General features: G+C 36.4%; 2 protein-coding genes across 2 annotated transcripts in view; one reads left to right on the plus strand and one right to left on the minus strand.

Annotated features, from left to right (window-relative positions):
- The first annotated feature begins 1,282 nt into the window (after positions 1-1,282).
- Positions 1,283-20,104, plus strand: pds5a (PDS5 cohesin associated factor A). The gene is made up of 31 exons (XM_073841533.1): positions 1,283-1,482; positions 1,687-1,773; positions 1,987-2,084; positions 2,168-2,294; positions 2,387-2,467; positions 2,604-2,744; positions 2,847-2,962; positions 3,052-3,146; positions 3,241-3,386; positions 5,904-6,055; positions 6,181-6,294; positions 6,451-6,532; positions 8,043-8,091; positions 8,177-8,316; positions 8,487-8,602; positions 9,241-9,346; positions 10,112-10,272; positions 10,401-10,524; positions 10,650-10,808; positions 10,899-10,967; positions 11,050-11,186; positions 11,293-11,416; positions 13,174-13,378; positions 13,468-13,582; positions 13,739-13,871; positions 13,966-14,085; positions 14,166-14,234; positions 14,837-14,988; positions 15,122-15,206; positions 15,292-15,629; positions 19,696-20,104. Exons 1-31 carry the CDS (start codon positions 1,297-1,299, stop codon positions 19,697-19,699), a joined length of 3,831 nt encoding a protein of 1,276 aa, XP_073697634.1. The 5' UTR covers positions 1,283-1,296; the 3' UTR covers positions 19,700-20,104.
- A 1,041-nt stretch (positions 20,105-21,145) lies between these two features.
- Positions 21,146-23,720, minus strand: part of ube2kb (ubiquitin-conjugating enzyme E2Kb (UBC1 homolog, yeast)) — a 19,036-nt gene continuing 16,461 nt past the window's right edge. Inside the window, exon 7 of the mRNA XM_073841534.1 lies at positions 21,146-22,820. Coding sequence (XP_073697635.1) covers positions 22,746-22,820 — 75 coding nt within the window. The 3' untranslated portion in view covers positions 21,146-22,745. The remainder of the gene's footprint in view (positions 22,821-23,720) is intronic.

The following is a 23,720-nucleotide window of genomic DNA, read 5'->3' on the forward strand; positions in this document are numbered from 1 at the left end:
TATCCCAAGACATACATTTATACATAGTCATTTGTCCATGATTTTGAAATGTTTCATTTGAATCTGTTTTAAGCATAATGTCTGTAAACCCCTCCTTTCCATAAGCCTACTCTGCTCTGATTGGTCAGCTGGCCAAGCATGTTGTGATTGGCAAAGAGAGGAGTACTTGAGCTAATTAGCAAGCTCTACCATCTGTATTGCCAAGTCTGTGGTTGTTTTTGAAGCAACCCTAATAACGTCATATTTAGCCTCTGGAACGCGAATTTACCAGGGGGAGCCCTGACAAAAAACAATAATATAGTGCACCAATCAGTTCTTAAAGGTTGTATCAGCGATTTCTAGTCTAAAACATAAAGTGTCAATTTCAGCTGACCTTTCTTCACGATCCGCTCACTGCCTGCCCCATAAATTGTCTGTGAAAAAACCGCGTCTCTCTGGTCAGCCTAGGGTCCGAGATATGCCAAAAAAACAATCGGCACTACCAAACTTTCCACAGATAAACAAACAGTGTTCCAACCAATCAGCGTCAGGGGTTTGGTGTTGTGGACTTTCCTACTGGTGCAGGGATGTGAGGGAGGCGGAGCGAAAGTCCACAACACCAAACCCCTGACGCTGATTGGTTGGAACACTTGTTTGTTTATCTGTGGAAAGGTTGGTAGTGCCGATTGTTTTTTTGGCATATCTCGGACCCTAGGCTGACCAGAGAGACGCGGTTTTTTCACAGACAATTTATGGGGCAGGCAGCGAGCGGATCGTGAAGAAAGGTCAGCTGAATTTGACACTTTATGTTTTAGGCTAGAAATCGCTGATACAACCTTTAAATAATGACATAAAACATTTTTTAACACTTATGCAAGTGAATCATCTAAAGTTTTTAAAACAAAGTAATTAGAACAACGACAGTCTACATTAAAGGTTGTATCAGCGAGGCAAAAGATTTGAGAGACAACATCTTTGTGTATAATGCACTTTTTTGAATAAAAACTTTGCAGACTGTTTACATTTGAAGAATAGCTATGTTACAAACTGCAAAATAGATATTTTTCGAAAACCAATATGACTTGATCTTTAAAAGGTTTTTTGTTTAGTAAAGTTTTTTTGTGTGTTTAAAGATTTGTAAATAGGCTTTACAGTTATGCAATGTATTAAAGCAGATTGTGTCTAAAATTGAGAGAAATTTGCCTTTTATAAAATGATTGATTAAATGTTTTCAATATTTTACTTGGTGTATAAGAGAAACTGTAAACGGGAATTAAAGGACCCCTCTCTATCTTGTAGCTGGTGGTCAAGACATATATGGACATGGATCAAGACTCAGAGGAGGAAAAGCAACAGTATTTGGCTTTGGCTCTTCACTTGGCCTCTGAGTTTTTCCTGCGAAACCCCAACAAGGATGTACGGTTACTTGTGGCTTGCTGTCTCGCTGACATCTTCAGGATTTATGCTCCAGAGGCCCCATACACCTCACATGACAAGCTCAAGGTAGGACATGTTTTCTTCAGAAGATAAACTTCATATCTCACATATGACTTTATTGATAAAATGATCTCTTACTTACACACTTGCACCTCATGTCAAACTGTCACCCTGCACACAAACCTATAAACCATATGAAATAACACAGAGTTGAGATTAGCTCAACAGCTTTAAAAAAAGTCATTAATTTTCTTTTTATCCATCATCTAGGAAATTTTTCTCTTCATTACACGGCAGTTGAAGGGATTAGAGGACACCAAGAGCCCTCAGTTCAACAGATATTTTTACTTACTAGAGGTGAGATGGTTCATTCAATCAGTCACAGTTTATTCATTTCATTTAATCATGGCTTTTTTGCCTATGTTTTCACAAATAACTGGTTGTTTATGTATGCATGTTTTGATTTTACTTTCAGCCACATAGCAGCAATATTTACCAGTTTGTTTTCATTTAATATTTAGCTTGTAGTCTGATTGTCATAGCTAAAATAATGAACTTTCATTTGAACAGAACTTGGCATGGGTTAAGTCCTACAACATCTGTTTTGAATTGGAGGACTGTAATGAGATCTTCATCCAGCTCTTCAAAACCCTCTTTTCTGTCATCAAGTGAGTTTAATTTTAAGTGAGTTTAATCGTCTCTTCAGTTATGCAACTGTACTCTTTTTGATCAAGACTTTTCCCTCTTCCAGTAACAGCCATAATCAGAAGGTGCAGATGCACATGTTGGACCTGATGAGTTCCATCATCATGGAGGGAGATGGAGTGACGCAGGAGCTGCTGGACACAATCCTCATCAACCTCATCCCTGCTCACAAAGTAGGCAAACATCTTATTACATCCCAGTCTTTTTCTCTGTCCAATCTTAGATGGCTAACCAATGTGCGGTTGTACCACTTCCTGTGCTTTAGAACTTGAATAAGCAGGCATATGACCTGGCCAAGACTCTTCTGAAGAGAACGGTTCAGACCATCGAAACCTGCATTGCCTCAGTGAGTCACGAAATCATCCGTTTGTATTTTTGTCCTTTCAGAATTGAGTGCATTTCAATGAATGAGTTCCTTTCAAAAAGACAATGTTATGACAGATGTTGTATGTACTTGATCTCTTTCTTATCTTTCTCTGCAGTTCTTTAATCAGGTGTTGGTGATGGGAAAGTCCTCCGTGAGTGATCTGTCTGAGCACGTATTTGACCTCATTCAGGAGCTCTTTGCAATCGACCCTCTGCTCCTTGTCTCTGTGATGCCACAACTTGAGTTCAAATTGAAGGTGACTAAACGCACATAGACTTTCTTGTGCATCAGCTTGCATACAAACCCTTTTATTGCAGGACTAATCTGTTTTTGTTTGTTTGTTTGTTTGTTTGTTTAGAGTAATGATGGAGAGGAGAGGTTGGCTGTGGTTAAACTGTTGGCCAAACTCTTTGGAGCAAAAGACTCTGAACTGGCCACTCAGAATCGCCCACTTTGGCAGTGCTTTCTGGGAAGGTGAGAGCTTCCTACCATTTAAAAAAATTGGCCATTGGCCATTTGAGGGTTGTTTGAATTCTGATTTTCTTTTTATTTGGCTCCCGAAGGTTCAATGACATCCATGTTCCTGTGAGACTGGAATGTGTGAAGTTTGCTAGCCACTGCCTGATGAACCACCCAGACCTTGCCAAGGATCTTACAGGTGGGTTCTGGATTAATAAGTCTTTTTGATGAATTTTCTGTTTTAAGCATTGCTTGACTCGTAAACATCTTGTTGTATAACTCTGTCACATCAGATTTTCTGAAGGTGAGATCACATGACCCAGAGGAGGCAATCAGGCATGATGTCATTGTGACCATCATCAACGCAGGGAAGAAAGATTTGAACCTGGTGAATGATCAACTGTTGGGATTCGTCAGAGAAAGGATGTTGGACAAGAGGGTGAGAAAGATGCAAAAGTTACCCAAAAATAGGGTGACCAGACATACCATGTTCTGGGGACACATTCTGGCCAGGATTTCTATGTTGCCTAAAATAACCAAGTTTGGGCTGTTTGCGCTGTGCAGAACGATCGTTGTGTGACATCGAAGTACAGTGAGAGTGATTTAAAAGCATAAGGAGCCATCTGCTCTGCCCTCTATTGCTCTCACAATACTTAGATATCATACAACGATTGATCTGCACAGTGCAAACCAGTGTTCATTTCATTTGACGAATAATTTTTGCACATTTTTTCACCAATGAAAATGAGACTATAATGACAAACTTGACATCCATTGACATTTTCGTCAATGAATAGAAACAACATGAAAATGTTAGGAAGAGACGTTTCATTCAGAACAAATCTGCTGCGTGGTTAGGAGGTTAGATGTGTACATTTGAACTGTAACAGCCTATTGATCTATCCGGCAGAACATAAGCTGCACGTCTCTTAAAATGTTAAAAAATGTCAATATCTGGTAGTAAGAGAAGAGCCGACATATATGGATAAATTTGACGCAAAGGTGAACTCAATTCAGTCTTGTTTTCTGAGCACAGACAGCAAAGCAGCTTATCTCACGCAGCACACGAGTACTCTTTCGCGTCACGTGAGTGGAGAAATACACACAAATTGAAACTGAATTGTCCATTTTGACGAGTATTCACGTAAACGCTCTTAGTTGCATCTTAGGTGAACGTAAACAGTTGGGAGAATATTGGACATCGCATCGGTGCATTTGGTTTTAAAGGGACAGCAGCCTTGATGAATTGTGGCATTGATGTTAAGCAGCAGTCAAGCAACAAAAGAAAGAATCACTCACTGCTCTTGACTGAATCATAGTAGCCCTAATATAGAATAATATAAATTATTTATATAAATATGTCTGCTTGAAAAAATGAAGAATATGGTAAACAAGTTGTTATTAAAAAAAATGGATAATTAGCCTATATAACATTGGCATTTCATTAAGAAGATAAATGCATTACACTGTAAATAAACCCATTAGACATTAGCCGACTAACTAGCTGTCGACTGTAGATTTAGTCAACTAACTAAAACAATTAAGATGACTAAAATATCACTAAAACTAAATGGCATTTTAGTCAAAAGACTATGACTAATAATAAATCAAAATTGGCTGTCAAAATGAACACTGGTGCGAACAGCTGAAACCTAGTTATTTTTAGGAAACTGCACTATAGGGGGCGAGAATGAGTCTTCAAACTTGTGTGTATGCCTACTGTGAAATTACCACATCAAACGAGATGTGCTAACATGGATGCAGCTCTGAAGCCGCTGGGTTTGCTTCAGGGCAGGGGCGTTGCTAGACCAGTTTTACTGGGGCACGTGCCCCAGTGAAAATCTGCTGTGCCCCAGTAAAATCTCAAATGTGAGTTATAATTTACTTTGATAATCCCGAAATAAAGACATTAAACTATATGCAACAACTGAATTGACGCTTCTAAAAGCAACGCAGTTTAACCGAAGACTATGCACGCAGATATCCATGCCCGTGCGCGTCTGTGTATTTAACTGCAACGCGCACGACTCGCAGCCTTTTACGCAGAAGTACATGCAGTGTAGGAATAGTTGGTTATACAAGTTTGTATAGTTAATTGTGTTGTAAATGTAATTGTCAAGCAGTTTGTGATGCATTTTGGAAACAGGAGATGAGCCCCTGGTCCAATGCGCCACCTGGCTTGAGAAACCCGTTCTCAAAGACTTACTTTTAGTCATTATTTGGGTAGCACACATATTCTAAATGCCTTCGGCAGAATTCAAATTAGCCATTTTAATCTAGATTAATCTAGATTAATTCTAAGATTACAGTGAGTTTAATCTAAATTAAAAAAATTAATCTATGCCCACCACTAGTTTATTCACACTCAGCTCATGATGCAGTATTTTAGCATCTCAGAGCGGCTTGATGCAGAAACTCTATCATGTGCTGCACATGTGTAGAACCCTCTGTACATATTTACTGTATTTTAGACAAGAAGGTTGCACCTGAGTGTAAGTTGTGCCAGGTCAAAATTTCATTAAAAGTAAAAAAGGATAAGTGGCATGCGCACGTTTGGAATAACACCATGGCGGTACAGTGGTCACAATGACTTACTAGGCAGCGTGACTTTTTCTGTGTCTTATATGTTGTGCATGTGTGTATTTTATGTGCGCTTTGCCCATGTGTTGCATCATGTTTGACATGAAATGCAATATGCAAGTCGCTCTGGAATATGTCACAACTTGTTTTAAAAAAATGCCCTGTATTTTGGAAAATATGATAAATTGCTTTGCAATTGCACTCAACCCATACTGCAATATCAATTTTATTTTGATATATGGTGAAGCCCTGTTTCAAATCCATTTAGAATGTAAATGAAAAGGAGCTGAGGAAAAAAACACAGAACCCCACATATTTCTCAATTTTAAGATCTCTGGTGTTTTCGATTAAATTTAATGACTATGTTTTGTTTCAGTGGCGTGTCCGTAAAGAAGCGATGATGGGTTTGGCTCAGCTTTTTAAGAAGTACTGTCTGCACCATGAGGCTGGGAAGGAGTCTGCTTTGAAAATCAGCTGGATCAAAGACAAACTCTTACACATCTACTACCAGAACAGCATAGATGACAAGTAAGAAAAACACACATGTACACACAAATGATTTAATGTGCTTCATTGACTAATTTATTGACATTAAACCAGTGAAGCATGTCCAATATGGAAACCTCAGGTTTACAAAGTGTGGTTTGTATTAGGTTGCTGGTGGAGAAGATCTTTGCACAGTACATGGTTCCTCACAGTCTGGAGACTGAGGAGAAGATGAAGTGTCTGTACTACCTTTACGCCTGTCTGGACACTAACGCAGTCAAGTGAGTCTTAATCGACTGTTTTAAAAGCTTCTCAGATTGCCAAGAGAGAGTCTCTGGTTCTCATCTGACTGTTTTGGACAGTATCGCTTCTATTAACAGCACTCATCTCACTGATGTGTTCAATTATGTCAAGCGGAATTTCTCAATGTTTTTCAGAGCACTGAATGAAATGTGGAAGTGTCAGAATATGCTGAGAGGGCTGGTTCGAGAACTGCTGGACTTACACAAATTGCCTACAGTAAGTTACACAAATACTAATACACTCTCACTTACATATGTGGCTCTATATAAGAACATACGCACACAAACAACATAAAAAGGCAGTGATAACTCAAACTCCCCTTTATGCTGCTCTTATTTGTTAAAGTCATAGTTAACCAAAAACTCAGTTATCTTGTTTCAAATCTGCATGCAGTCATTTTTCAGGAACACAAAATGTCTGCAAAATGATGACAGCTCATGGTGACTAGGTCTACAATGTGTGAATATAATTGTGAACTGTGTGCTGTATTCATACTGCAGAATATTGTAAGGAGCAGGTAATTGTTTGACAAAAATATAATTTTATATTTAATTATATTTGTGGATTAATGATTACAGCATTTCATGTAGATTTGTAATGAAAAGCATTTAGAAACCCATTGTCATTGTGACTAGGTTTCTGCTGAAGTCAAAGTTTGAGGGCTTCTCTTGCAAGTAAAGAAATTAAGTCCTAAGTATTTTAGTTTTACTAATGTGGTAAAACAGTGTACTTATGAAATATTCATTTTTTTTAGGATTTAGTTTTTTTGCAGCTATTACAATACTATTATATTTCTGTCTTCAAAATTATCTTAAATACTTAGAATCTTAGAACTTACTGATCAGATTTAATGCCCTTAATGTTGTGCCAGTGGTGTTGAAAATGGTATTGAATACCAATATTTTTCAAGGTATCAAACTTAAAAATTCCAGTACAGTGGCAACAGACAAATATTTGTCCTTACTGATGTAGGTGTAAACCAAGGCCTTTGTATATAATTTTTTTTTTATTAAAAATGTTCTGAGGGCAATTGAGTATGTGTTGTCAAAGTGATGTAATTAAAAATATGCCATTGGTCGTACAACATTGTCTAAAAATTAGTAACTTGTACTGTTCAGCTAGAAGAATGTTCAGATAGAAATTAGACAGGAAAATAAATAATATTATGTTGATCAAAGAAGCAATTTGTTCTTTTCTTCTGAATGTGTACAGTGCTCATTCACTACTAGTCAAAATTTTTTGAACAGTACGATTTTTAATGTTTTTTTTTTAAAGTAGTCTCTTCTGCTCACCAAGCCTGATTTTTTTGTGATCCAAAGTACAGCAAAAAAAAAATAATAAAAAAATAATACTGATCTTTGGAGCTTCGTCATGGAATCCTGAAAAAAAAATTGACTCAAATGTTTTAAATATTGATGATAATAATATAATAATATTTCTTGAACAGCAAATCAGCATATTAAAATGGTTTCTGAAGGATCATGTGACACTGCTTTGATTACAGGAATAAATTACATTTTACAATGTATTCAAATAGAAAGCTATTATTTTTTAAATAGTACAAATATTTTACAATATTGCTGGTTTTTGCTGTATTTTGGATCAAATAAATGCAGGCTTGGTGAACAGAAGAGACTTTAAAAAACTACTGTTCAAAAACTTTTGACTGGTAGTGTATGCATTTTGTGTCTGTGGGTGAGTGACTGTTGTTTTTCTCTTTCTGCAGTCTGAAGCAAACACCACAGCCATGTTTGGAAAACTTATGACCATTGCTAGTAAGCACACACTGTTAATGTAAATGGATAGTTATCAAAACCAACAGGTTTTACAATGTGTAATTCATCTCTCTCTCATTCTCAGAGAATCTCCCAGACCCAGGTAAAGCTCAGGACTTTATGAAGAAGTTTAATCAGGTTCTGGGTGAAGATGAGAAACTCCGTCTTCAGCTTGAGCAACTCATCAGCCCTACTTGCTCATGTAAACAGGCTGAACAGTGTGTGGTGAGTTTAACAACACAATCTGAACCAATCACATTCAACACTGTATATTCCAAGCGCATTGGTTAACTGTTAATATATAATGTATATAACGCATATGACTAAGACCTGTTACAATCAATATGTAGTAGTATTAAATATTAAACGGCTATGCGTTTTTTTTTTTTTTTCAGAGGGAAATCACACGGAAGCTGACATTCCCCAAGCAGCCCACAAACCCATTCCTGGAGATGGTGAAATTCCTGCTGGAGAGAATCGCACCGGTGCACATTGACTCTGAGGCCATCAGGTAGGTGATGAAGTCAAATGGCAGATGTTTTTAAGAAGTTAATGAACATGCATCCAGCAAAAAATAAAATTGCCATTATATTTTTATTTGAAATACATTAATGTAACACTGATAATTTCTTTAAAAAAAAAAAAAAAAAGAAATTTGAGAAAGATGAGTTCATTATTTTCCACAAATAATGCTGTGAATCAAGCATCTTTACTATAACAGCAGTTGTAAGTTATACTGTACACAGACTACAGTGCCCAAATAAATTCCAATTTAAGCACCTGCAAAATAACTGCAGACAATCAGCCCTGAAAATCAAGTCAAAAAAGCAAATCGGAAATGATGTGCAGGATGAAGCACAGTCACAGAGAATGTATGCACTTTGTTTGAACGGCAGTATCGGGTAAGGACTCGTATCAGTGCACCTGCAGATGTAAAGCGAGGACATGAATGAGAGGGGAGGAGAAACTGACTGAGTGGGAGAGAGATGAGCGCAATATGGGCCATGTGCTTTTTTCCTCTCAACGGTTGTGTAACAGTCTGAATAGCTTTTTAAGGGAGAGACATCTAGTGAGGGGAAAGTGTAACTGCAGGTATTGTGTAGATTTTTTTGGATCACCAATAATGTGTGTGTGTATGTGTGTGTGCAGCGCCCTGGTTAAGCTGTTAAATAAGTCGATTGAGGGCACTGCTGATGATGAAGATGAGGGAGTAACCCCTGATACTGCCATCCGTGCTGGACTTGAGCTACTCAAGGTACTGTTTGTAACTGAAAATGCACTAGTTTAAACATCATGGAAAACAGGATTTCTAGCTCTCTTGGTATAAGAGTTTAAAGTACAATGTAGATATACGATCACACTTATGGGTCAAGGATGCAATAGGGTTTAAGCATTAAAACAAGTGTAATACTGCTTTAAATTGTTGTTGCATTTCCAAAAAAAAAAAAGTTTTGTTTAATTGCACTTTTGATTTTTTTTTTTCTGAGCAAAAATATTTTTTTCCCTAATTTACAGAAGACACTCACTAAAATGTCATTCAGTGTAACAATCTTGTCAAGTATATTTACAACAAAAATCAATTTATGACATTAAAATGTACTACTTTTAACTAAAATACTAATTAGTTGTAATTCTGTTTTTAAAAGTTGCCACTATGTCAGTAAGAATTTTTTACTCATGTAACAATAAAAAATTAATATGCTCCCTTATTCTTTTACATATTTTGATATCTACAAGTCAGAATAAGCATGTTTGAATTTTTACACAAAAAATATTGTTACATTGAATGACAATGTAACATTTTTTCAACCAAATTTTGACATTTTATACTCCCAAAAACTTATTTGAAACCTTAAAAGTAGACACTTTACTTGCATTTAATGTGCTTTCTATGTACAGAAAATCGTAAATTGTAAATTTCTTTTGACATGGACATCTTAACGTCTTTGACCCTTATATAAAAATAACATTTTTAATATATTTTAATGTAAGTTTGCTATTCTATCTGTCTCTACCTCAGGTTTTGTCATTTACTCACCCCACTGCGTTCCACTCAGCTGAGACGTACGAGTCTTTGCTGCAGTGTCTGAAGATGGAGGATGATAAAGTGGCAGAAGCAGCAATACAGATCTTCAGAAACACAGGACAAAAGATTGAGACAGAACTGCCACAAATTCGCTCGTATGAACAACTCCCACATTCATACACGCAAACTGTTTAGAGCCTGTACCAAAACTTTAAAGTCAGCTTTATTAATTGAAAATTCCAAAATTTGGTGTAATAAAATGCTGTTCTGTTACTCTGTGCAGGACTCTGATTCCCATACTACATCAGAAGGCAAAACGAGGCACCCCCCACCAGGCCAAACAGGCGGTCAACTGCATCCATGCCATCTTTCACAACAAAGAGGTCCAGTTAGCTCAAATATTTGAGGTAAATCTGAGTGCATAAGTGCATTTTTCTTCAAATGACTGTCAAATCAGATGAATGTTACAATAATGACATTTTTGCTTCATGGGAATTTTTCAAATATGCTTTCTTTCCGTCTCTTGTTCCAGCCATTGTCTCGCAGTCTGAATGCAGATGTGCCTGAACAGCTCATCACGCCGCTTGTCTCTCTTGGACACATTTCTATGCTGGCCCCGGATCAATTTGCGTCACCCATGAAGTCAATCGTAGCCAATTTTATCGTGAAGGACCTTCTGATGAATGACAGGGTGAGCATACTGATGTGTTGTTCTGCTTTGAGCATGTATATGAATGGTTTTATTGATTTGCATGTTAAACGAACACACTATACCTCTTAGTCTGTGGGAAACAAGAATGGGCGGCTTTGGACAGCTGACGATGAGGTTTCCCCTGAAGTGCTGGCTAAGGTAAAATTTCTTTAAGTAATCAGGTTGAAAACAACATCTCTTGGTGATTAGTGTGTGTATTAATGTGCATGTGTGTTGCCAGGTGCAAGCCATTAAGCTGTTGGTCCGCTGGTTACTGGGAATGAAGAATAATCAGTCTAAATCAGCTAACTCTACTCTCAGACTCCTTTCAGCCATGCTGGTCAGCGAGGGAGACCTCACCGAGCAGAAAAAGATCAGGTACTAACTGGGTGTCAAGATCCCAAGAGTGATTTTGTATACATTTATTAAATACTGCACTAATATGGGTAGCATACCCTTAATACTTGTGTGTTTGTGGACACAGCAAGTCTGACATGTCTCGGCTGAGGCTTGCAGCAGGAAGCGCCATCATGAAGCTGGCACAAGAGCCCTGTTACCATGACATCATCACTCCTGAACAGTTCCAGCTCTGTGGGCTCGTCATAAATGTGAGTTCAGCACAAGACTGCTTGGACACATGGAACACGTCATTGATGATAAGATTTTCAGTTTTAAAAAATTAAATGATTAGGGATGTAACAATATCAAAATCCCATGATACAATAATATCATAATACAAAGTCCACAATATGATATTTATTGTGATAATCAAAAAAAAAAAGACATGAAGAACTGAAAAGTTTTAAGTTAAAAATATAAAGTTAAATTATTCTATCTAGTGCACTTTGAGAGTTCAAATTAGGAGCTCCAACCTATGTTCTTAACTAAGGAAACTTAAGTCAGAAAAAAGTTATTGAGTTGACTTATACCTGAACTTTAAAGGGGACTCAACCCTCTTTTTATTTGTGATATACTGTCTCAGTCTAAATTACATGCACATTGGTGTTTTAGGAAGCCAAACAAATTAGAATATAATATTAACAACAATGACAGTAATAGCCATATATTGTAAAGCAATTGCACTGCAAAATAAATGAATTTAAATATACACTACAGTAGGAAAATAACAATACTGCACTTTCAAGCTTTTATTTTGACGGAAAAGGCAGTAGAGCTTTTACAGTACATGCAATAAATGAGTTCACTGCATTCATTTACTGTGAACAGACGTTCTGAGGTGCAGAAAACACCGGATCACGAGCTGAACGCCTATGTGTTTTAGCTTCACTTTGAAACGCGTAGCGAAAACAGACTTGATGAAGTGATTAAGCCATATTGCGCATTCGGTTTTAGTTCGTTTGACAGATACTGTGCCAAAGCATATTGGCCCAAAACACAACTTTAATGACCTTTTATGTTAGAATAAGAAGTTTAAATATATTTTAAAAACCGGGAGAGATCCGTCGTTTCATATCATCATGCGATTAAGGATTACATTTAAATGTTTTTATAGATTAACTTTACTGTCATCTAATGCTCACTTAATCTACATGTAAAAACAAAGGTAAAAAAAATGTTAATGTAAAACTAGGTGAAATAACCATTACAGTTAAATATTCAATATTGATCTGTGGTGATAACTGTAAAATATTAGCTTATTAAGGATTTTACTTGTAGATGTTGCCATGGTCAATGCACTAAAAATATAAAATTCATACCTTGAATACAGTGACATTTGCGGTTGGCAAATGTACAAATCCAAATGTACTGTTCTACCAAGTCATTTTTATATAAAAGTCATAGAAGTACAGGAGCAAATAACAGCGTATTAAAGGGATAGTTCGTCCAAAATTAAAAATTCTCACATTAATTACTTACCCTCATGACGTTCCAAACTCGTAAGACCTTTGTTTATTTTCGGAACACAAATGAAGATATTTTTAATGAATTTCGAAACCTTTCTGACCCTGTAAGAGTAAAGCTTCACAATATTATGGTTGAACCACTGATGTCACAAGGACTATTTTAACAGTGTCCTTGTTACCTTTCTGGGTCTTGAACGTGGTAGTTGCATTGCTGTGTGTGCAGGGTCTTAAACATGGTCGTTGTGTAGCTGTGTATGCAGGGTCAGAAAGCTCTGAAATTTAATAAAAAAATATCCTAATTTGTGTTCCGAAGATGAACGAAGGTCTTATGGGTTTGTAACAACGTGAGGGTGAGTAATAATTGACAGAATTTTAATTTGTGGGTGAACCATCCCTTTAAGACTATTTCATAACAAGAAACGTCAAATAACATCAAAGTTACAAAAGTGTATATTAGCCACAACTTCATCTTTTCAGCTTTTTCCTTCCCTTTTTAATAGGATGAGTGCTATCAGGTGCGGCAGATCTTTGCTCAGAAGTTGCACGTTGCTCTGGTGAAACTGTTGTTGCCACTGGAGTACATGGCTGTGTTTGCATTGTGCGCTAAAGACCCAGTGAAAGAGCGCCGTGCTCATGCCCGACAGTGCCTCCTCAAGAACATCAGTGTCCGCAGAGAATACATAAAACAGAACCCCATGGCCCATGGTAGATAGAGTTTCTGCTATTTGCTATCACACATGCCATACTGAGCACCAATATGTCAGAGATCTAAAAATCCTGTGTTTGATTTTCAGAAAAGCTGCTGTCTCTCCTGCCAGAATATGTGGTGCCATATATGATCCATCTTCTAGCTCATGATCCAGACCTTACCAAACCACAGGATTTGGAGCAGCTCAGAGATGTCAAAGAGTACGAGTTTTAAACATGTTCACATACTTTTGCACTGCGCTTTTAAATGCAGAGAACTGAACCTTCTCTTTAAAACTGTTGACACAGGCACTAAGGTTCTCATAGCATGTATGATTTAAAATGAATTCAGACTAACTCAGATGACTTTTTATTCAGGTGCTTATGGTTCATGCTGGAGGTGTTGATGACAAAGAATGAGAATAACAGTCACTCGTTCCTGAGGAAGATGGTGGAGAACATCAAACAAACAAAAGATGCTCAGGCCCCAGATGACCCAAAAGCAAATGAGGTTTGTCAACATTAACTTGTTTCCACATAATGTGTAGGCCTACGGATTTCTGAATCCCATTGTATTTACTCTATTTTTTTTGTTGTTTTTACAGAAACTGTACATTGTGTGTGATGTGGCGTTATTTGTGATCGCAAACAAGAGCACTTCATGTCATCTGGACTCCCCAAAAGATCCTGTGCTGCCTAGCAAGTTCTTTACCCCACCTGATAAGGTAACAACCACTCTAACTTTACAGTGACACTTTACATGTGACCCTACTGTCAAACTCATTCTGTCTGTCCCTCTCTACAGGATTTTATCAATGATAAGGAATATCTGTCACCAGAAGCCAAAATAGTTCTGCAGACAGGGAAAATCCAGGTAGGTTTTATCACCTCAAATTTCTAGAATTTCTAGGAGTAATTTAGGTGTTCGGTAATTTATGTAGTTAAAAGTTATATAGTCAGTAATAGAACGGCAGTTACAAATTAAATGTAAATATAAGAACAGCATTTATTTGAAAATTTTTTATAACAATATAAAAGCCAATGTTCTGTGTATGGATATGTCACATGGTTTCCACAAAAATATCATTGGCATAGTTCACCCAATAATGAAAATTTGGACATTAATTACTCACCCTCGTGTCGTTCCAAACCTGTAAGACCTTTGTTCATCTTTGGAACAAAAGTTAAGATATTTTTGATGAAATCCAAGAGCTTTCTAAACCTGCATAGACGACAATGTAATTACGACGTTCAAGGCCCAGAAAGGTAGTATGGACATTGATAAAATAGTCCATGTGACATCAGTGGTTCAACCGTAATTTTATGAAGCTATGAGAATACTTTTTGTGCACAAGGAAAGACATTGTTCAACAATTTCTTCATAATATTATTTTTGTTGCAAAGATACAATTAACTAGTAACTAACAATTGAATGCCTTGACTGTTACATTACACGTATTTGTTCAAATATTTCAGCCACCACCAAAGCAGACAGGTGTGCTGGGGACAGTGAACAAACCTTTAACGGTAACAGCTCGCCGACCGTACATTAAAACCACCGCTTCTGACACCGGAAGCAATGCAAGCACCAACTCTCAACCCAGCTCGCCTGCAACAAATAAGAGCAGGTTTGTGCTTCTCAGAGTTTCTTTACTTTTCTTTCACTGCGATGTGGCATTTATCCAGCATTGATTTTACTATACTGCAATAAGTACTTCATCTTTATCAAGAATTTACAATTTGCTTTTTCTTATTAAACAGGGATGTGAGTTCCGAGGCCTCAGAGACTGGAGCGAGGGAGAACGAAGAGAATCCAGTAATTACAAAAGCAGGAGTTGTAAAGAAGGTCAGATACATCTCATGTAAACATTAAAAATGCTGCATGTTCACACTTCTGTCATCCCTTATTCATTTTTCTTACATACCTTTAGGAGGAGCCCGCTCAGCCCAGTGGGAAGAAGCGTGCTGTTCCTGCAGGTGATGGCACAGAGAACAGCGTGTCTTCAAACCCCTCAGCAGGGTCACAGCCTCCTGCCAATAAACCACGACGTGGTCGACCCCCTAAAAGTGCTGCAGGCGGTGCCACACCAGATAAAGAGGTTGGAGCTACGACAGGAGGAGGGGCCGGACGGGGCCGGAAAAGAGCAGCACCTGCCCAGGATCCCGCCACCGCAGCCTCAGCTGATTCAATCAGTGGCAAGACACCAAAACAGCAGAAAGAAGCAGAACCGAAAAGAGCAGTGCCACAGAGACAGATTGACCTGCAAAGGTAACTGAGTGCAACTGAATGACCTTTCTGTATGGTGTACTTGGTATGATACAGAGATGGGGACTCGAGTTGCATTTTTGTAGACTTCAGACTTGACTCTACTCGAGAAAAAGGACTTGTGATTATTTTTATAAGTAACTTGAGTCTTTTATCTTTAAATTCTTATATAACCGGACCACGAGCTGTAACAGCTGCACCATTTTAAATGAGCAGTGTGTCAAAACAGTGGAGTGGATCACATAACAAGTGCTCAGTGTTGTTAATTGCAAATATCTTTCAGCGCTTTATACTCTAGTAGTTTTATCTAAAGCCAAACACGCTTTATTCAAGTCCTTTCAGCTCTATGTGCTTTCTCACTCTGGATGTGCGTCGGCGCCAAATTTGAGAGCTGCATATAACACGGTTATTTTAACAACAGCAGATACACGGTGAGCAGCAAAATTATAGATTAAAGCAGATCATAGATGATTTTGTCTAAAGCCTATAAAACGGCTTCATAAATAGGAAGATTTCAATACATGAGGATTCTGAATGGAGAAAAGCGAGCCATTAAATGACTTGAGACTCGACTCGGACTTCAGGTTAAATACTTCAGACATGACTCAGGCTCCAAGTTAAAGACTTGTAAACATCTCTTATTGGAAACTAACTAAATTATCACTAGACTATCTGAGTTACCCGTAGGCCTGCATCTGACATTTCTGTGAATGGCTTCACACCAATTCTAAAAAAAAATTTTTTTTATGTTTTCTGAAACCAAACATCCCTGTTCTTTTGAACAAAATAATTATCAATTTACACAAAAGTAGTACTTTTTAATATTATTCTAAACATAAGAAATCTTTCTTAAATGGAAAGAAATGTTTCTAAAATGAAGGAAAATAAAAACAGCTCTTTTAAATTTCAGTAATATTTTACATTTTAATTTTAGTGAGCATAAGCTTTTAAAGGATTAGTTCACTTCCAGAATAAATATTTTCTGATAATTTACTCAGCCCATGTCATCCAAAATGTTCATGTCTTTTTTTTTTTCTTCAGTCAAACAGAAATTAAGGTTTTGGAGGAAAACATTCCAGGATTTTTCTCCATATAGCGGACTTCAATGGGTTGAAGATCCAAACTAACATTTCAGTGCAGCTTCAAAGGGCTCTTCTCAATTCCAGCTGAGGAGTAAGGGTCTTATCTACAGTAGTCAACATTTGAAGTGGATCAAAACCTTTCAAAGTAGTCCTAAAACCAAAATGATACTAATTATAGATAATTAAACTAAAGAAAGATAGATAGATAGATCTCAATCATGTGTGATCTTTCCAATGTGACTGAGTAATCTCAGTCGAGCAAGTGCAAGACGAGCATTTGTGGTTAAAAAGTACATAACATTTTTACTTTCTTTAGAAAATAACCGATTGTTATGCTAGACAAGACTTTGGTTGGGTTAGTGTAGAGCCCTTTGAAGCTGCATTGAAACTGCAATACTATATTGAGGAAAATTGTGGAATGTTTTCCTCAAAAACCTTAATTTCTCTTCAACTAAAGAAAGAAAGACATGAACATGTTGGATAACATGGGGGTGAGGAAACTGTGAAGAATTTTTTATTTTATAAGTGAACTAATCCTTGAACAGTCCAATGTCCTACCCAAAAATTTTAAATGGTGCTGTATTCATGTATCCTGCTATTTCTTTGCTCCTTTGTGCATTCAGGGAGAGTAACATTTATGGGGTTCTTCAATGTATTTTTAAGTTAATATGTGACCCTGGACCACAAAACCAGTCATAAGGTAAAATTTTACAAAACTGAGATATATACATCATATGAATACTCAATAAATAAGCTTTCTATTGATGTATGGTTTGTTAGGATAGGACAATATTTGGCCGAGATACATCTATTTGAAAATCTGGAATCTAAGGGTGCAAAAAAATCAAAATACTGAGAAAATCACCTTTAAAGTTCTCCAAATTAAGTTCTTAACAATGCATATTGCTAATCAAAAATTACATTTTGATATATTTATAGTAGGAATTTTACAAAGAATCATCATGGAACATGATCTTTACTTAATTTCCTAATGATTTTTGACATAAAAGAAAAATCAATAATTTTGACCCATACAATGTATTTTTGGCTATTGCTACAAACATACCCCAGCGACTTAAGACTGGTTTTGTGGTCCAGGGTCACATATAAGGTAATTCATTTTATTTTTGTTATTATATGTGAATTGGCATTGGCAGGGGAAGAACTTCACTTGTGGCACCATAAATGATAAACCCACTCCTATTTGTTTTTCATTAAGCACATCAACGGCCAAAGTGCATTTTACTTATTCTAACATGCAAATCTTTTTCAGTAGGAATCGTTTTTTGATGGAACCTTGTATGTAACAAACTGGCAGCAGAATTGGTGTGAACAGCCCTTAACTTTGTCATCTTTAGCTGTTATTGAAGACTTTTATGTGAAGTTGAGGCAGGTGTTTCTTTTGTCCAAGATCAGTGAGGGTAGCACGAGATCAGCAAGCATCTCAGAAGACATATGGAAGTGAAGGGGAGACAGAGAGAGAATTTGAGTCCAGCCCAGAATATCTACTCTCACTCACACAGCTACAGGAGCAGCAAGAAGAAGCCATTCACAAGAAGTTGAGGGGTCCAGCAGGCCCCAAAAAGAAAGAATCTACCCATGCAGCAGAACAGGGCCAGCTGTCAGTGAGTGTATGAAAGGGAGCCTGATTTAAAATTTTGTCGTAACTATAAGCTTAGATGAATATTTTACTAGTTTACTTTAAAGGGAACCCTGAGTATTAAGACCTGTATGGCTTAATATAACATGATGCCTGATGATACTGAAATATGTGGTTTTATGCGTTTTGGACTTGAGGCCGCCATTATTTCGATCACGTGAAATGATGGCACTCTGTTAGCTACTAGCACTACCTATTTTCCTTTTTTTTCACAAAACAACTCTAAATAAGCAAATCGGAAAATTAAATACTGATATGATGCCACATTTTGTGGCTTTTGGTTGTACTTTTCAGTCGATTGTCACAGGCGGTGTGAATTTGACAGTTTGAAATTTAAGGCTTAGAAAACCCTTAAAAATAGCAATATTCCTGAATATTTACTTGAAACTACTTGAAAAGTGCTTGAATTATTAAAAGAGTGTATCCATGAAATAAGTGTATAGTTTTGTCAATAAGCACATCTTTTTACAGAAAATTCACAATTAAAAAAAAAAACGAGCTAAGAAAGTATTAGCACTGAGAGTGTCATGTAAACATGGCTGAAGATGAGGAACAGATGAACCAAATCAATCAAGTCATTTATGCTGGAACCGCTCAGATTGATTTAAACTTGTGACTTCGATCATTCATTTAAAACAATTCACTAGCAAAAAACAGATCAAATTAAGAGAGACATTCACTTTCAAATTTCAACATCTCTTGTAGCAATTTTAAAAGCACGTAGTGATAAGTGAAAAGGAGCTTTTCAAAACTCTGAATCAGATAAACCATTGCGTCGCAAATCGATTCACTGTTTCAAAGTGCTCCAATCGGATCGCATATCGCGAATCATTTAATTCAGATTGGAACTTTAAATGGCATAACGTTAACCATTTGATTTAAATAGGGACTTCAAATCACGTATCGCTAATCGCTTGGTTTAGGTCAGAAGAGGTTTGTGAATCATTTCGCAAATTGAATGATTCATATCAAATCATTTGCGGTACGCAAAGTTCTGATCTAAGTCAGATGATTTGCAAAATATGAATGAAACAATGTAACAAAAAATAAAAAAACGTTTTTTTTACTACATATTTCAGTAATAGACATTGCTTGTTATATTAAGCCATACAAGTCTTTCCAAACTTTGAATTACGTATAGACTTATTTTTTATACAACAACTGCACCATAGAAATTGTCTCTATGTTTTTCTTTATATTTGTTTTTTATAGTTTTAGGTCTTCTGATAATACTACAGCTTTCTGTGAGAAAAAGACCTGTCTACCTCATGATGCCATACTCTGCTGTAATGTAGATTAATTTATTAAAATATTTTTCTGATTTCAGGTAAAGCGTCGGTGTGTGAAGACAAGGACGGTCAGGCAGTAAAGGATCGAGTGACCCTGCGAAGAGGCGCATCCACTTATACATCAAACGCCCTTCACAAACCTGAACTGTCATTACCCCACACCTCTGACGAATGAGGAATGAATTCTTTAGATTCAGATGTTCAAACTTGTACGTAGAAACACAGACCTGTTTCTCTTCATTCGTTTTATTTTCATTTTTGTTTTGTGTTGAAATTGTTCTCGTTGCCTCTCTGTCCGGAGCCATTTTTAAAAACAAATATTTGAAAGAAAAAAAAAATCTGTTTTAATCTGCTCTAAGGTTGCTTATTAAATACCTGGAAAGATTTTTTACTGTTTTATCTCCCTCTCCTCATTTAATCCTCTATTAAATCCAAAAACTGTCCTCAGATTTCTTTGATTTCAAGAATTTATTGAGGCTCACGTCCTGTATTTAATTTGTTTAACTCTATACATTAAGTGCAAAGACTACAAGACTGTATGATTGATAATGCTGCTATTTATTCTGATGGGTGTATGAACATGAATTTCGCACACTGTTGCAAAGGGCACCTTGTAGTTGCTACATGAATTTTGTTCAGATTGCTTCACATTTAAAAAAAATTCCCGTTTATATAAATTCCCAAGCTATTTTCTTACATTTACACTACCAGTCAAAAGTTTTTGAACAGTAAGATTTCTTTCTGGTCTCTTCTGCTCACAAATCCTGCATTTGTTTGATCCAAAGTACAGCGAAAACAGTAAAATTCGGAAATATTTTTACTATTTAAAATAACAGTTTTCTATCGGAATATATTTTAAAGTGTAATTTATTCCTGTGATTTCAAAGCTGAATTTTTAGCATCATTACTCCAGTTGCTTAGTTTATTTGCTGCTTAAAAACATTTAAAATTAGAAAGTAGATTTTTTTTTTTTTAAGTTCTTTGAGGAATAGAAAGTTCAGAAGAACAGTGTTTATCTGAAATGGAAATCTTTTGCAACATTATAAATGTCTTTATCACTTTTGATCAATTGAAAGCATCCTTGCTAAATAAAAGTATCAATTTCTAAATGCTGATCTTTGGAGCTTTCTATTCAAAGTGCTGAAAAAAAATGTACTCAACTAATATAAAAATAATGTTTCTTGAACAGCAAATCAGCATATTATAATGATTTCTGAAAAAGAAAAAGACTAGAGTAATGATACAGAAAATTTAGCTTTGATCACAGGAATAAATTACACTTTAAAATATATTCAAATAGAAAGCAGACATTTTAAATAATACAAATATTTCACAATATTATTGCTTTTGCTGTATTTTGGATCAAATAAATGCAGGCTTTTGACTGGTAGTGTACATTTCACATTTTAAATAAATCCACTTAAATTTGACACCTACTGATGTAGATGTCCTAAAAGGCACAGAGCAGAGATTCACAGAGAACACAAGTTATAATTTTTCACTTTTTTTTTTTTTTTTAATTCAAAAGAATATGACAGTTTCACAATAAATAACCATGCTTGTACGGCTCGAGTAGTTTTTTTTTTCTGCCTTGTTTTGTAAAGGAGCTTAAAGTGACTAAAGCCAGAGCCCATGACCTGCATTTCTCCTTTTGACAGAAGTTTGTGTCCTTTAATTCACTTCTTCGTGCAATATTGAACAAGGTGATCACTACAGGAAGACAGTCTTTTTGTTTTTTGTTTCATTTTTGATTTTCATACAAAATATAAATCCAGCCATCGATGGTGCATTCTAGAGATGAACAGTACTTTACCCCCCCCCCTCCCCAAAAAACTTGGCTGTATGTACATGAGAAAGGTGTATGAAAGCAACTAGCTGTGAAAGTGGGGGCAAAACTGATGTGTATGTTAGACCACGTAGCAAAGGGGGAAAGGACTTTTTAACAATTCACCTTCACCCCTGGAAGAAAAGAATGGGTAAAAACGGGTTCACAAAGCATTGTGTGGCAGTACTCGCTCTTGGCCCGTTTGCGGCAAAGCATCTTTGTAGACTATGCTTGCAACATCAGAATACAATTTCGGTGTGATAAATGCACCCCACCTCACTCTCAGAAACAAACTTTGATGCCAAACTGAACGCGCCTCACCGTATTGACTGTTCCACAAAAAGCCAATTGTTTAAAGAGAACAAACTCTTATGTCTTCACTTTCTCATCTCTAGATGTACAAAATGTTTACACTTAAATCCAAGTTGTTTCATACAATACATTCTTCAAAAGAAACAAAAAAAAACTCGAGGCAACTCAAGGTGTATCTGTCCGTAATCAAGTCGCAACCCCTACAGCTGCCTTTAAACGAAAAAGAAAGGGTTTGTGATCGCCAATCCCGCGTCGTAAGAAACGGCAACCTTTCTTTCATTTAAAAAACAAAAAATAACACTTCACCCAGTAATTTTGAAACTGTGTCTGCACTCACAACATAACACCATGTCATCTGGCCATATCGACTACTGTACAGACCGATTAGTGCAAAGAAAAGCCAAAGAAACATTAAAAGAATCAAATGAGCAAATAAAAAGCACTTGTTCATTGTAAGAGAGTCTCAAATAGAAGGGGTATTATTGATCTCAAAGATTTTAGTTTTATATGCTAAATATCCCATTCAAATAAGCATATCCCAAAAGAGTTTTACGGTGTACAGATTGAAAACAAAAAATAACATTCCTGCTATTTTGTCTTTTAAATGTACACAACCTTAAATATACTAATTTACATGTACTAACATTGTTTCACAGATGCAAGTGGGTGTTTCTTTGAAGATGCAATGATTGATAGAGGCTTTGTCTTTCTTGGGTTTCTTTAAAAGGAAATGGCAGCCTAAATTTAAGAGGGAAATGATTGTAGCAAGGCAAAGACAAGGGATGTGAACATTTGCTATGAGAGACAGACGACTCTCGCTGTCTGACTGCTGTCTCTTACCCAAACATTAGTTCTGAACACAAACCGAGATGGGTGACGCATGAGTGTGGATGGTTGGATGAAGCAGGAGGGGTTTGAGGAAAATATGGCCTGATGAAGAGAACTGGATGATCAGTTGCTTAGTAGCAGCTCTGTCGCTGTCTCCACGTCCCATGATTTTGAGGACAAGGCTACTATTACTGCATTCTGTACGAGAGAGACAAAGACAGAATGGAACATTTGTAATCAACAGTAAATTAACTCTTAGATGACAGTTTCATATCAGACTAAATATCACACGGGAAACAGTTGAATCGCAGCCATTCTGACAAAAAGGAATAACACTCTTGGTAATTCAATTTAGCTTAGTTAAGCAGCAAGTGCTACTCCACTAATAATAATAATAATAATACACTTTATTTTATAAAGCGCCTTTAAAAGAGGCATCTCAAAGCGCTGTACAAGACAATAATAATAAATAAATTAAAAATGCACACACAAAATACAAGCAGTAAAAACAAACAATAATACAAAAATAAAATAATAGAAAAACAGAATAGTCACCTAAATCACATCAAAAGCTACCCTAAAGAAGAGAGTTTTAAGGGATACTTTAAAAATCTCAAGGGATTCTGCATTCCTGATCTCAGGGGGCAGGGAATTCCACAATTTAGTAGCCAATGAGGAGAAAGCCCGATCACCCATAGTTTTTAGCCGAGTTGTTTGAGAATTTAAAAGTCCAGCTGCAGAAGAACGTAAAACACGAGAAGGGGTGTATGGGGTTAAAAGCTCTGACAAATATTGGGGAGCCAGATCATTCAAGGCCTTACAAGTAAGCATAAGAATTTTAAAATCAATACGATAACTGACAGGAAGCCAGTGCAAACTAATGAACTAAACTGTGCCTACAAAATAGTATTCAGCATATTTTCTGTCAACATATATTAGCATTCGAACGTTTGGGGTTGGTTTTTGTTTTGTTTTTTTGTCTCCTTGCTGAATAGATAGTTTTATTCCAAAAGGATTCATCAAATGATACAATTATTATTAAAACTAAAAATAAATTTAAGGAATATTTACCAGAAAGAAATGTAAATACACACCACA

Source organism: Garra rufa, chromosome 6 (assembly GCF_049309525.1).
Source record: "Garra rufa chromosome 6, GarRuf1.0, whole genome shotgun sequence".
NCBI lineage: Eukaryota > Metazoa > Chordata > Actinopteri > Cypriniformes > Cyprinidae > Garra > Garra rufa.

Excerpts from the sequence above, each read along its gene's own strand:
- pds5a (XM_073841533.1), top strand. The coding sequence starts at position 1,297 with ATGGACATGGATCAAGACTCAGAGGAGGAAAAGCAACAGTATTTGGCT. Across the intron at positions 2,295-2,386 it reads ACCTCATCCCTGCTCACAAA|AACTTGAATAAGCAGGCATA; the intron begins GTAGGCAAACAT and ends CCTGTGCTTTAG. Across the intron at positions 11,187-11,292 it reads ACCGAGCAGAAAAAGATCAG|CAAGTCTGACATGTCTCGGC; the intron begins GTACTAACTGGG and ends TTGTGGACACAG.